Raw genomic sequence first — 13,511 nt, 5'->3', positions numbered from 1 at the left:
AAAGCTAAGACGTGGTTGCATTCACTACATCCACGATCCATTGGCAAATGGAATGACATGATAAGGGAGTTCATAAAGAAATTCGTCAAATACTTGCAATTCTAGCTGGAGAAACCATTCAAATTTCAGTTGGAGGAATGGACAAACTGCTACTCGTCAAGGGATCCTTATCCAATTTTTGGTTCAAAGGAAACCTTAAGAGGACCCTGTTCTAAAACATATTCATGACCAAGAGTTACTCAATCAGAATACTACAGAAGCATTCCAAGATATTAAATCAACAATGGGAACACTTGCATCGTCTATTCAAAGGATAAAGTCACACTTAGTAATTGGGGAGAAAGGGATGCTTGCAGCTCAAGCTCTTCCCAATCCGAAACCACAATGTGAAATCAGTGGCCCAAGCTCTTCAAATCAAATGAAGCAAGCCAAATCTATCACAACTCTTAAGAGTGGGAAAATAATTGACAAATCTATTTCGGTAAGGGTTGAAAAGTCTAAGGACCTGAAAGTAGATGAAATTGATAGACCTAGTAATGCTCCACATGAGTTAGAACCGAAGATTCAAAGCAAACCAGTTGTGCCATTCCCCCAATGGTTGATTGCACCAAAACCTCTAGCTAACTCTTAGGATATTCTAGAGGTGTTGAAACAAGTGAAAGTTAACATCCCTCTGCTCGACCCTGTGAAACAAATTCCTTCATATGCCAAATTTATGAAAGACCTATGCACTACTAAGAGGCGGCAGAGTATTAAAACGAAAATTTTTCTAAAGGAAAAAAGTGAGTACCATCCTTAAGTAAGATGTGCCATAAAAATATAAAGACCCTGATAGCCTAACTATCACTTGTATAATTGGGAATCACCAGATTGAGAATGAACTCGTTGACTTGGGGGTGAGCATAAATCTGATCCCCTACTCGATCTACGAACAATCGGGTATAGGTGAATTAAAATCCACTCGGACCACATTACAACTTGTTGATCGCTCAGTTCGTGTACCAAGGGGGATGATTGAGGATGTATTGATCCAAGTTTATAAATTCTACTATCCAGTAGATTTTATCGTCTTGGATACTCTTGGATACTCAGCCCATTGTAGATATGAGCACTCAAATCCCTATCATACTTGGTCGCCCATTCCTTGCTACACCAATGCTATCATCAATTGTAAGAATGGGGTCATGAATTTGTCTTTTGGAAATATGATGTTGGATCTCAATATTTTCTTTAACATGAGCAGACAAGTAGAGGATGATGAAGAGGCCCGTGACATTAACATAATCAATTCTTTTGTGAAAGATAAAGCACTTTTGACTCTATACTCTGACACTCTTGAGACGAGCTTAGCACACTCCTCCAATTTGGATGATGACATGATTAGGGAGATGGATGCCATGCTTGATGTTGCACCGATACTTGAAGTTAACGGTGGAGGCCACAATTTGAATAATTGCCCCAAACCGACGTAGTGCCTCTACCGTCTATCCTCAAAGCACCAAAGCTTGGCCTAAAACCTTTGCCCTCTGATCTCAAATATGTCTATTTAGGTCAAGATGAGATATACCTAATGGTGATTTCTTCCCACCTTGAGTAAGAACAGGAGAGTATGTTTATCTCTACTCTCATTGAGTATAAAGGAGCCCTTGGATGGTCGATTACGGACCTCAAGGGAATTGACCCTTTGATCTGTACTCATCGCATTCATCTTGAGGATAATACGAAGACCTCCTGACAACTTCAACTGTGAAGTTTAACATGGAGAACATTGCCTGCAATCGTGCAAAGATCTGAGTGGCAGCTAGGGCCTTAACATCCTTGGCAAGGACTCCTTTAACTGACTTGCAATCTGTTCGAAGAGTGAACTCCTGGTTGAGAACGTGAGCTTGGAACTTTTGAATTGCTCGTAGAGCAGCAAGGATCTCCTTCGTCAATTGTAGGGTAATTGGCCTCTGCTTTGTTCCAAGTGCCAGAGGCGAATTGAACTAGTTCCTCAGTACCGCTTGGAGCTAGCTGCTTAAGGATAGCGCCCCAGCCGATTTCTGAAGCGTCGGACTCAATGATCTTGGGGTAAGCTTCGCAAGGAAGGGCGAGTGCTGGAAGACGCTGAACACGGGCCTTTATGCGCTGCACTGCTTCAGTGTGTTGCGGGCCCCAAGGCTCTTGAGAATCTTTTCTGAGACGATTCGAAAAGCGAAAGGAATAGATAGGTCGGCTGCTAGGTCCTGGTAATAGGGAGACAAATAGTTGAGGCAGCCGAAGAAGCGCTGTAGCTGCTTACGGTCACCAATCTTATCAGGGAATCGAGTGGCGAACTCAATCGAGTGCTCTTGCGGGAGAATTTGACCGACGTTGGATCCTTTGACCGAGAAAATCAACGGACCCCTGGAACAGCTTCATTTTCCGAGCTGATAGTGCCATTCCGTAGCGTTCGATGGCCTTTCGAAAGGCTTCGACGTGCTTGATGTGTGACGAGATATCTGGACTGAAGATGAGAACATCGTCGATATAGGCAATGGCAAAACTGTCGAATGGCCGGAGAATTTGATCCATAATGCGCTGAAATTCTGATGGCGCATTTTTCAATCCAAAAGGCATCACATTCCATTCGTAGTGACCCATCGGAACTGTGAAGGCTGTCTTATAGCGATCCTTTTCGGCAATGCGGACTTGCCAAAATCCTGATTTGAGGTCGAATTTGCTGTATATGCAGGATCCGGCGATTCGGTGCAGTAGTGTTTGCGCATTCGGAATTGGATAGCGGATCCACTGGAGGGCCTCGTTAAGAGGTTTGTAGTTGATGACCAGACGTGGCATGCCTCTTTCTCGTTCATTACGGTTGTTGACGTAAAACGCCTGGCAGGCCCAAGGGCTACGGCTTGGACGAATGAGCTTCTTTTCTAGGAGATCATCGAGTTCCCTTTTGTTAAGCTCGCGTCATTTTTCGCTCATCTGTACCGCACGAGCCTTTGATGGAATATCTTGATCTCCAAAACCTTCCTTATAGGGCAGTTCTACCTCCCAGGTGTGGCGCTCCCAGAACGCTGTAGGGTTGAGCGAACAGACTGTTGCTTCGAAACGTTTACGGATCGCCAAGATCTGTCCTTGAATCACGGGATCCTCGACGTTTGTCAATCTGTTTTAGGCGCGGGAGTTCGACCTTAACGTTGGAGAGTGTCTGCTCGATTGCTCGCTTCTGTTCGTGCAGATAGCTAATGCGAGAGGACTGGGGTGGAACCGAGAACGTCAAATCGTACCTCCTTGCCATTGATGAAGCCGATAACTCCATTAGATCGGACCGTCTTTGGTCTTATTGCAGAGAGAAAAGGTGCTCCCAGGAGCACCGGTTGCTCGATCCCAGCTAACAGGACGAAGTCAAACGTGAGCCGTGACTCTCCTTTATGGATTTGTATCTTTCGGGCAACGTAAGGTGTGTCAATGGGATGCCCATCAACCGCACTGACTTCCGGGTTCCCATAAGGACACGGGGACGTCGGTCCTTTCGAAGACAATGGAAATCGGCGCCTGAGTCTAGAACTGCTGTGAGACTGCGCTTCTCTCCCCCAATAGTAAGGAGAATTCGAGTCATCCATTTCTGGGAGCGCATCGTGAGGGCGCTAATGAACAGGCTATCTTGCTTTGTGTCCGATGGTTCGTGTTGATCAGGAACGCTGCGGGGAGTTGGTGCTTCGAAATCGGAAGGGTGGAAGGAGTTATCCCTGAGACACGTTTGTTCCAGACGGCGAATTCTGGATTTGAGATCCTTGCCATCTTCCTGCAACTTTCGAATTTCGTCCTGCAGGGTTTGGATATCGAGGGTCTTCCTGGGAGAGTCGTGGGCCAGCACAAGATCATTTACGGCCTTCATCGAGACAAAATGTGCTGGGTCGACCTGGCGGTTTCGATGATGAACCCTTTGAGAAGAAGAGGCACTCATCATCGAGATGGTGCCCTTTTCTGGGACAGCGGGCTTTTCAGGCCTGTCCTTCTTGACTTTCTTCTCCTTTTCCGGTAGACTGTCGTCGGTGTCGCTTTCGGAACCTGACCATTCGGAGCGGGAGAAATCTGTGTTCGACGGCCATTCTTCCGAGTCGTCATCGTCGTCGAGGTCTCCGGAGATTCTTTCTGCAAGTCCTATTCGCTTGGACTTACAATCTTTTGCAAAGTGTCCGAACTTATTGCATTTGAAACACCGTGTGCGGTTCTGTCTGTCGCCAGACTTCTGGTGTGAACGGCCCGGGCGCCGCTTGTCAGACACCGTCTTGGGTCGTCGTTTCAGTGATCGGCGCCTGCCGAACGAACTGGAGGACTTCTTATGGCGGCGATGGCGGGCTGGCTCATCATCAATTATTCCGAACTGTTTACAGAAACTTGCCTCCCCGAAACATAACCTAGAATCAGATCTTCATTATCTAAACGAACCCGGAACATACCATTGGGAAGTGATTCAGTAATGAAACCTTCATGAATCCATTTTTGTTCTTTCATTCCACCCCTTGAAGTATCAACTAATGGAGGAGGAGTGATATTAAACAACCCGTCTTTCCTCTCTTTTTTCACAAATAAATAGGAAGTTACGGATCAAATTCGGATACCAGAAGGATCACCATATATAACACAAAACTTCTCCTCCAATTCCTTCTAGTCGAGCTTCTCGATCTGTCATTATACCTCTAGAAGTAGAAAGAATTACAATCCCCATACCACCTAAAATCCTAGGAATTCGTTGATAGTTGGAATAGATTCGTAGACCGGGTCGGCTGATACGCTTTAAAATATTTCTATATGTTCCTTTCCTATTTCTTCTATGTCGCAGGGTTGAAACCAAGAAATATTTGTTGTTTTCCCGATGTTTCCTAACGTTTTCAATAAAACCTTCTCGTAGAAGTATTTTAACAACGCTTTCGGTCATATTAGTAGATGCTATTCGAACCGTTCCTTTTTTATTCATGTCGGCATTTCTTATAGAAGTTAATATATCGGCAATAGTGTCCCTACCCATGACGAACTATAATTATTGGTGCCTACTAATTTTGATATAATCAACATGTTCCGTTTTTTTTTATGTGAATTTTGGATTCTTTATTTATGAATTATTAAAAGTATATGCGTGAAACACAATCTACTAATTGATCCATTTCAGATACCCTACTATATCATGGTCTCATCTACTAGTATTTATAATACCTCAGGAGCTAATGAGACTATTTTAGTGAAATTCAACTGTCTCAATTCTCGAGCGATCGCTCCAAAAACACGAGTTCCCTTTGGATTTCCTTCTTGATCAATGACAACTGCTGCATTGTCATCATATCGTATTATCATACCGTTGTCACGTCTGAGTTCTTTACATGTACGTACAATTACAGCTCTGATCACTTCTGATCTTTCGAGAGGCATATTGGGCACTGCTTCTTTTATTACAGCAACAATAACGTCACCAATATGAGCATATCGGTGATTACTAGCTCCTATGATTCGAATACACATCAATTCTCGAGCCCCGCTGTTGTCCGCTACATTCAAATGGGTCTGAGGTTGAATCATATCATTTTTTTTTTACGAATTCCCGGTGCCCCGATAGATATCCCTTTGAAGATATCCATCCTTGGTTGGCCTCATCAACACCTCATGGGATACCGGTTATCCAATTCAATTCAATGATGCCCAATAACTCCTACTTGAATCAATCCAATGAAAATAGAAAATTCTTATCTTAATCTTATTAAGAAAGATATAACTCATGAATCTTATATAGAATCAAAATGTCTTATGATGACGTTGGGCCTTTGATAGCCAACGACGTTCTTTCTTATAGTGGTGTGTAGTTAGCAGTATGTACGTTGGTGTGGGTTCGTATTCGTTACGAAGCCAACAACAAGGTGTTGGGCCAAACAAGCTCAATAAGCTTATCCTGTTGTTGCGGTTGGTTCGGCGTTGAGCCGCAACCGCTTGTTGATTGACTTTATATAATTATAATGTATAGGTTACTTAACATATTAACTCCCCGCCCGACCGCATTCCACCAAGCACCTGCGGCTGACGATTGCTGTAAAGAGCCGTATACGACTACTGATGAAACCGTATAGCGAAGCACCTAACGCGTTTATCATATATCGCGGTCTATCGAGATTTTGTTGGTGTTCAGTGTACCGTACTGTATCGAAAAGAATGCGCATTGCATTCTATTCTCCCATCAGACGTTTGTGGGAAAAACCCACGCACGCTCGGGCAAGTCTCTCTATTGGTTGGAGAGCAGAACTGTCAAAGAATGCACCAAACCACATGATTGTTCTGGAATGGCTCCTCACTATCGTCGCTCCTTGTGATGCTGCGGAACCATGGCAATTAGGATCTCAAGACGCAGCAACACCTATGATGCAAGGAATTATTGACTTGCATCACGATATCCTGTTCTTCCTCATTCTGATTTTGGTTTTCGTATCACGGATGTTGGTTCGCGTTTTATGGCATTTCTACTATGAATTTCATCCTTTCCCGCAAAGGATTGTTCATGGAACTACTATCGAGATTATTCGGACCATATTTCCTAGTATCATCCCGATGTTCATTGCTATACCATCATTTGCTCTGTTATACTCAATGGACGAGGTAGTAGTAGATCCAGCCATTACTATCAAAGCTATTGGACATCAATGGTATCGGAGTGCGCCTCTTCACGAGGGTGATTTAAGTGCAACGAAATGTACCGGTGGTTCGCGAAGCATCTGGCTTACCGGTAATCTCCCATTCCCGTCGTCGAGAGACTATAAGAACTATAGCATGCCATAAACAGGGAGTTGGGGTGGTTAGACCTATACCCCGAAATGCTCCCAGCATAGGAGCCTATGGTTCCATTCGTCGTTGTTGCTGGAGGTACACATCCCTCTTCTCGGTGTGGAGCGATATACGAGAAATAGATGCTCAGCCTGCAATGTCCGATAACGGCGCTGAAGTAGTCAATCTATCGGCACCACAGCAGTGGCATACAACTTTGGACCTAACGGCCGGCCCCGTCACCTTTCGGAATGGGGGATCCCCGTTGGCAACAACCACGGTAGTAGTTGCGGAACTACTGGGCCGGGAGAGGACAACCTGTTGTTCCTGCTCCTCTTTCTTCGCTTCGGGGACGGAGGTCCTACGGTAGGTAACAGCAGGCACAAGCACTTGACCGAAGGGGACCAGCGCTTCTACTCCTCCACCGAGGAGCCGTTCGCAGCGAGAAGCAAGGGATGTCGTGAACGGTGGGAGGTCACAGAGAATTTACCGAGTGATCCTATGATCGATATAGGATATAGACTCTTTCCTTATTCTTATTATTCTATAAAGAAGATTTTGATTTCGAAAGAAAGACATATACCTCCTATCTATCTCTTCTGGAGATACATCGATCCATGTCGGAGAAATCTCTGGATTCATTGGTCAATTTGGTCCAGTCTAGTCTATCCTTTGTCATTCAATAGGGTCTACCGTGACTCCGGGGCAAGACTGGACAATTCTACTCGAGACGTGATCGGTCTGAATGACTTTTTTTTTCTTTTTATGAAAAAAAGATGAGTACGCGCGCGATGACTCCGTTTTTCAGCAGAAAAACGTAAGCGACCCAGCTTCAAAACGTATGCGCGGCCGTTGCTTGCTGGCTTCAAAGCCTATTAGTAAAACGCGCGCAGTAGTTTTGAAGCTTCAAAACGATTATGACTATTAAGTCAAAGGCCAACGCGCGCCTTACGTAATAGGGGCTTTTCAGCAAGCTTCAAAGCCGTTGCGCTTTTCAAAGGGCCCCTTTAGGGCCCAGGCCCCTGACTCCATAGCCCCTTCGGGGGGGCGCTGTAGTTTTGAAGCTGGCTCCCGCGCTGCTAAAATGGAAGGGCGCGCTAGCGCACCATTACTATTGACGGGCCGGAACAACCTGCGCGCTTCGGCCCGTCAATAGTGATGGTGCGCGGGAGCAGCGACGCGTAGGCCCCCCCCAAAGCCCCCCCGCGCGCTACGGCTTTTTTGAAGCTGCTTGCTGCTTGCTCCTTTCAGGAATGGAATGAATAGGGCCGACTAACTATGTTGTATGTCTCCTTTCCAGTCAGGGGCGAGGGAGTAGTACGAGAAGCGATCGGAATGCCCTAATGCGAGTGACCGAAAGGGTTTCGAGTGGAAGCTCGCACCTCCCCGCCCCGCTCAATCAATCGCGGTATCACCTGGCTCCGGGCTCCGACGATCTGGACCATACTAAAACAAAACCGAAACCACTTCTGATAGACTTGTACTAGAAACTAGCGGTGAACAACGGAGCGCTCCGCCCCGTCCCTCCGACCCGAACCTCACCTCCTGAAGAAAGGGGAATTGAAACTGGGATCAAGCGGAGATAGAACCAGAATCACCCACCGGCCGTTCCGTTGATTTTCACATGCATTCTGGTGAGAAAAAGAAGTATGCGATTCTCAAAAGCTAGGGGGAGCGGTCCGTCCGCTGGAATGAGCAGTAGTAGGATCTTCTTGTTGGAAGCTCAGCTCACTCACGTCCGAACAGGTCTTGAGCGCCTCGCAACTGACTTGCTGCAGCGATTCAAAAAAGAAAAGAAAGAAACAAAAAGGGTGACTCAATGGGGGTGGGACCTGCTGGCATAATGCACGCTGAAACGTGGGAATTCGAGGTCTCATGAACTACTACTATACTACTACTTTGACTTTGTTTTTGTTTTGTTCGTGGACAAACGATTTCCGGTCAGGCCTATGGATGGATCCTTTTAGATCTACGGGCCGGCCGGCCCCGGCCGTTCACATGAGCATAGGGAATCTATACTCGAGCGTTCGACTGGGCCCCTGACAGGATAGGTGAGGAATCACTCTTGATCTGATCTATTGGGGCCTACAACTTCGCCGAGCCGACTAGCATCCCTTTCCACTGCGCATTTATCGAACAAAGAAGACGACTATAGGATCGAATTCGCTTTCCGTGGTGAACTGGTCGTCCCATACCTTCTGCGTGTCTCATGTGTGTGGAACCAGGCCAAAAAACGTGAGCGCCTCGCGCGAGCAAGCAACGGCTAGCTTCAAAGCTTATATAGTCAAACGCGCTAAAGCCTTTGACTTTAGACTTTATAGTCGCGTTTTGAAGCTGGCTCGCTTCGTGAAGCCCCTATCTAGTGCTTACGTAATAGGGCGCTGCTTTTTGGCCGTAGATTGCGGGTTCCAGCTTCACTGAAGTAGGTAGGGCTGGGCGAGAAACGGTCCCCTGTTGTCTGTAGGGCCTTCGATTCCACCGGGGTCTTACGGTCTCTGAGAGAGGGGATAACTACCTAACTAAAGAAGAATAGTGCTCTTTCTAAGAGTAGGCGTGGAGAGCTTTTTGCGGGGAAACTTGCAAGTACAGTTTGGAGGGAGGCGGGCGTCGACCCAACCTTATGAGTATTCGGACTATAACAGTTCCGATGAACAGTCACTCACTTTTGACAGTTATACGATTCCAGAAGATGATCCAGAATTGGGTCAATCACGTTTATTAGAAGTGGACAATAGAGTGGTTGTACCAGCCAAAACTCATCTACGTATGATTGTAACACCTGCTGATGTACTTCATAGTTGGGCTGTACCTTCCTCAGGTGTCAAATGTGATGCTGTACCTGGTCGTTCAAATCAGACCTCCATTTCGGTAAAACGAGAAGGAGTTTACTATGGTCAGTGCAGTGAGATTCGTGGAACTAATCATGCCTCTACGCGTGCGCCCGGATACATAGGCCGACTGCTGAGCCCACTCTGGCTCAGCCGCACCACCCGGGGTGCGAGCCACCCGAGAAGCAAGCTATTACAGCGAGCGGCTGGAGCAGTAGGGAGCCGAGGAGCAAGGCAGTAGATAAGATAGAAGAAGGGGCCAGGCTCCCGGTGGAGCAGAGGAGACGGTTAGGATAACGAACTTGAAACGCGGAGCCCGAGCGGCCGGCGAGCGAGTGGTTAGTGGCCAATAGCGCCCTAGTTGATGGCATTCCTCTCTGCGGCTGGCACTCGAGGAACCACGGGGCACTCCATACAGAGCAAGCAAGTCTTAGGGATGAGACGCCCGCGCAAGGACCTCAATTCTCATTAGGAGGTCGAACCAAGGACCTATGGAAGTCGGGGCTACCCCGTCCCCATGGCAACGCAACAGTGTCCTGAGGGAGGAGTTTAGAGGCCTTATAGTAGCACGGACCTCTTTTTCTTTCTAGGTCATGCGAAGGGGGCCAGTCCAAGATCGTACTGTTCCTCTACAAAGACAACAGACGCTCTCAACGGCTAGGCGCCACTCTCTTTCTGAGTTATTCCAGCTTCTTCATGATTTCGTGCCGCGGTGAACGAACAAAACAAAAAAGAGGGCCGTCTCCGCGGAAGGAGAAGGACCTGCAACGGCAGAGACTACTGACCCTCTTCTTGTTTGTTCCTAGCCGTCTGTTACGAGTCCGGGAAGCCTGGAATCATCAATATGAGGGATCCCTCAAAATAGAGAAGGGCGGACAGGGCTTCCGCAAGAGCCTCCCCCCTCTTCCCGGTCAAGATAGATGGGAAGGAGACGGACATAACCAGCCTCTTTATTTATGTACGTACACCTTTGTTTCAGGGTGGGGCCGCCCTCCCTCCTGCTAATCCGGCCATTTCCGAACCTGCCTTTCCCACCCCATTCAATTCAATAGAGGACTTATCCATTCTTGCGATTCCCAGCCCTACGGTACGGCTAAATAGGCTCAATGATCTCTTTCTTCGATAGGCCGGCCCGGCGCTCCGCGTGGTTATATTCGTACATGTTCCGACTCGCCGGTCATTATGGATCTAGTGGCATGGCGAGGCGAAGGGGGGAAGCAACTACGAAGCTTCGTAGACTCGACAAGTCGCTTAACTTATAGAATAGAATGAAAGCGACGTTGCTGACTCTCCTAGTAGCAGTGGCAAGGAAGGAGGCATTGGAAAGACTAGACCATACTATAGTCAAGAGGCATTCGGGAAGCGACTAGTCACTTCTGGCGAAGTTCGTCAAAGGCCGACCACTACATAGAGAGATCATATACCAGTCATGAGCAATAACGAAGCCTAAAGAGGCACAGGGCAGGATCGAAGAGCTTAGTGTGAAACGCTCAGGAAAGGAGCAGAGAAGGGATTGTGCGCCCTCCGCCCCTTCGGTTCGGGGTGGACATTTGAAAAAGGTGAGATAAATGGAAGAGTAGCTAGCTAGCGCGCTACTCTGGCTCGCTTCACTTTTCAAGCCCTTATCTATCTTGACTATATAGGGCTTAAGTTGTTGGATGTGGGTTTATATACCCCATATCCGATAGTTAATGGGTGAGTCTAACTCACGTGGTTCCTAAGAAGTCTGAAATCACCATCGTAGCCAATGCCAATAATGAACTCATGACAACTAGAGTTACTACTGGTTGGAGAATGTGCATTAACTACAGGAAGTTAAATACCGTCACGAGGAAGGACCACTTTCCTTTGCCCTTCATTGATCAAATTTTGGAAAGGCTAACTGGTCATTCTTACTACTGTTTCCTTGACGGGTATTTGGGCTACAATCAGATCAAGATAACCCTTGAAGATCAAGAAAAGACAACATTCACATATCCTTATGGCACCTTTGCTTACCAAAGGATGCCATTCGGACTATGTACCCCTGCCACTTTTCAGCGATGCATGTTGAGTATATTTTTTAACATGGTAGGGCAATATTTAGAGGTCTTTATGGATGACTTCTCTGTCTTTGGTATATCTTTCAGCGAGTATTTGGAAAATCTGAAAAAAAGTGTTGAAGCGATGTGAGGAAAAGAATTTGGTACTAAATTGGGAGAAGTATCATTTCATGGTTTCTAAGGGAATAGTTCTTGGACATATAATCTCATCTAAGGGAATTGAGGTGGACAAGGCTAAAATTGACCTTATCTCTAACCTACCTCCACCTAAGAACATACGAGACTACGATCCTTCTTAGGACATGCAGGATTTTACAGACAATTCATAAAGGACTTTAGTCACCTCTCTCGTCCTTTATGCAATATACTTCAAAAGGATGTACCATACGAGTAGACTGAGCAATGTCAGGAAGCTTTCACTAAGCTCAAGGGCATATTAACTACTGCACCATCATGTAGCCACCCGACTGGAGCATTCCTTTTGAGATTATGTGTGATGCATCAAACTATGCTATTGGGGCAGTGTTAGGCCAGAGAAAAGAGAAGAATCCCTACGTTATTCACTATGCAAGTAGAACTCTAAATTCTGCCCAAATGAACTACTTTACTACGGAAAAGGAACTCCTAACCGTAGTGTTCGTGTCATGCCCCAAACCCGAAAATCAGATTCACAGGAATCCCGATCGCTGAATCCGGTGCCGACAGCCTCCGTAGTACCCCATTCTCGGCTTTTAGCATCCATATGCCAGATTCCGATCCTAGGATCCTACAAGGGGGATTTTTTTTGTGTACATTTAACTCGTAATAAGCATAACCACAAGATTACCCAATTCCCAAAGGCAGCATCATCATCACATATCCACTAATATAATCATTTCAATACAATGCTAAAAAGGAACTACATAAATCGAAAATCAAGCTCCAGAAGACCACTGTACGCTCCAAGCTCAACACTGCTGCAACCTAACATCACTTGCATGCATCTATCGTGCATAAGCTTATAGAAAGCTTAGAGGGTGGTGTAAGTGTGTACACAAAGTAAGTGTCAAGTATTCAATACAATGCCATAGTCATATAATACTGAAAATACTGCTAATCCATAAATCGTACAATGTCAGAATAAGCAGAAATACTGGCAGGATCATGAATTTTCAAAGTAAGCAGATACACTGACAAGATCACAAATCATAAGACAATAGAGTAAGCAAAAATATTGACAAGTCTATAAGTCACACAATATTAAAATACGCAATACGAATCAACTATGCAAATGAGTCATAAAGCGTCAAATATCAGATGCAGAGGATGCAATGCAATATACATTCCTAATGAGTAATACAAATAGCGTCAGCCGTACCTAGACCATATAAATTCAGAAACACAATAGCCCAAATTGCCATATGCCACGGATGTAATGCAATATGCGGTGTGAATGAAATGACCATGCTAGAGTGTGAAGTCGGGATGATAGTACATAGTATCACAGGCTACGGGGTCTATCACAAAGGACTTCTATCCAAACCAGTCCCATACCTAAATTTGGATAGTTAGACCCAATGTGGTGACTCCTGATCTCAGGCTAGTCGCGCGCCCAACCGAAATCCTGGCCATGCGAAGGTACACAATAATTAGTTGCGCACCACCAGCCCGAGTGGATAGTGAATGAAATGAATGTATGAGTATGCGACTCCTACTCAGTAAGTCCACATATCAGTACGGTTCCTCTATAGGATCATCACCGGGGTTTAGTACACTCCAAATGGCACTGCCACTCTCCCAGCCACACAGTGCAAGTGAGCATAAGAAACCTCACTATCTGCCTGGCCAATAGTCTGCCAATACCTATTCGGCACGTCGATAGTGG

At 46.1% G+C, this 13,511-nt stretch overlaps 1 protein-coding gene across 1 annotated transcript; it reads left to right on the top strand.

Annotated features, from left to right (window-relative positions):
- Positions 1-5,624: 5,624 nt before the first annotated feature.
- On the top strand, positions 5,625-10,726 carry LOC131258351 (cytochrome c oxidase subunit 2). Its single transcript, XM_058259615.1, has 2 exons — positions 5,625-6,667; positions 9,395-10,726. Exons 1-2 carry the CDS (start codon positions 6,076-6,078, stop codon positions 9,844-9,846), a joined length of 1,044 nt encoding a protein of 347 aa, XP_058115598.1. The 5' UTR covers positions 5,625-6,075; the 3' UTR covers positions 9,847-10,726.
- Positions 10,727-13,511: the final 2,785 nt, after the last annotated feature.

The sequence above is a fragment of the Magnolia sinica genome, chromosome 10, assembly GCF_029962835.1.
Source record: "Magnolia sinica isolate HGM2019 chromosome 10, MsV1, whole genome shotgun sequence".
NCBI lineage: Eukaryota > Viridiplantae > Streptophyta > Magnoliopsida > Magnoliales > Magnoliaceae > Magnolia > Magnolia sinica.
Note: the sequence above shows the minus strand (reverse complement) of the source record. Positions and strands in the feature narration are given on the sequence as shown.

Excerpts from the sequence above, each read along its gene's own strand:
- LOC131258351 (XM_058259615.1), top strand. The coding sequence starts at position 6,076 with ATGAAACCGTATAGCGAAGCACCTAACGCGTTTATCATATATCGCGGT. Across the intron at positions 6,668-9,394 it reads TGGACATCAATGGTATCGGA|CTTATGAGTATTCGGACTAT; the intron begins GTGCGCCTCTTC and ends CGTCGACCCAAC.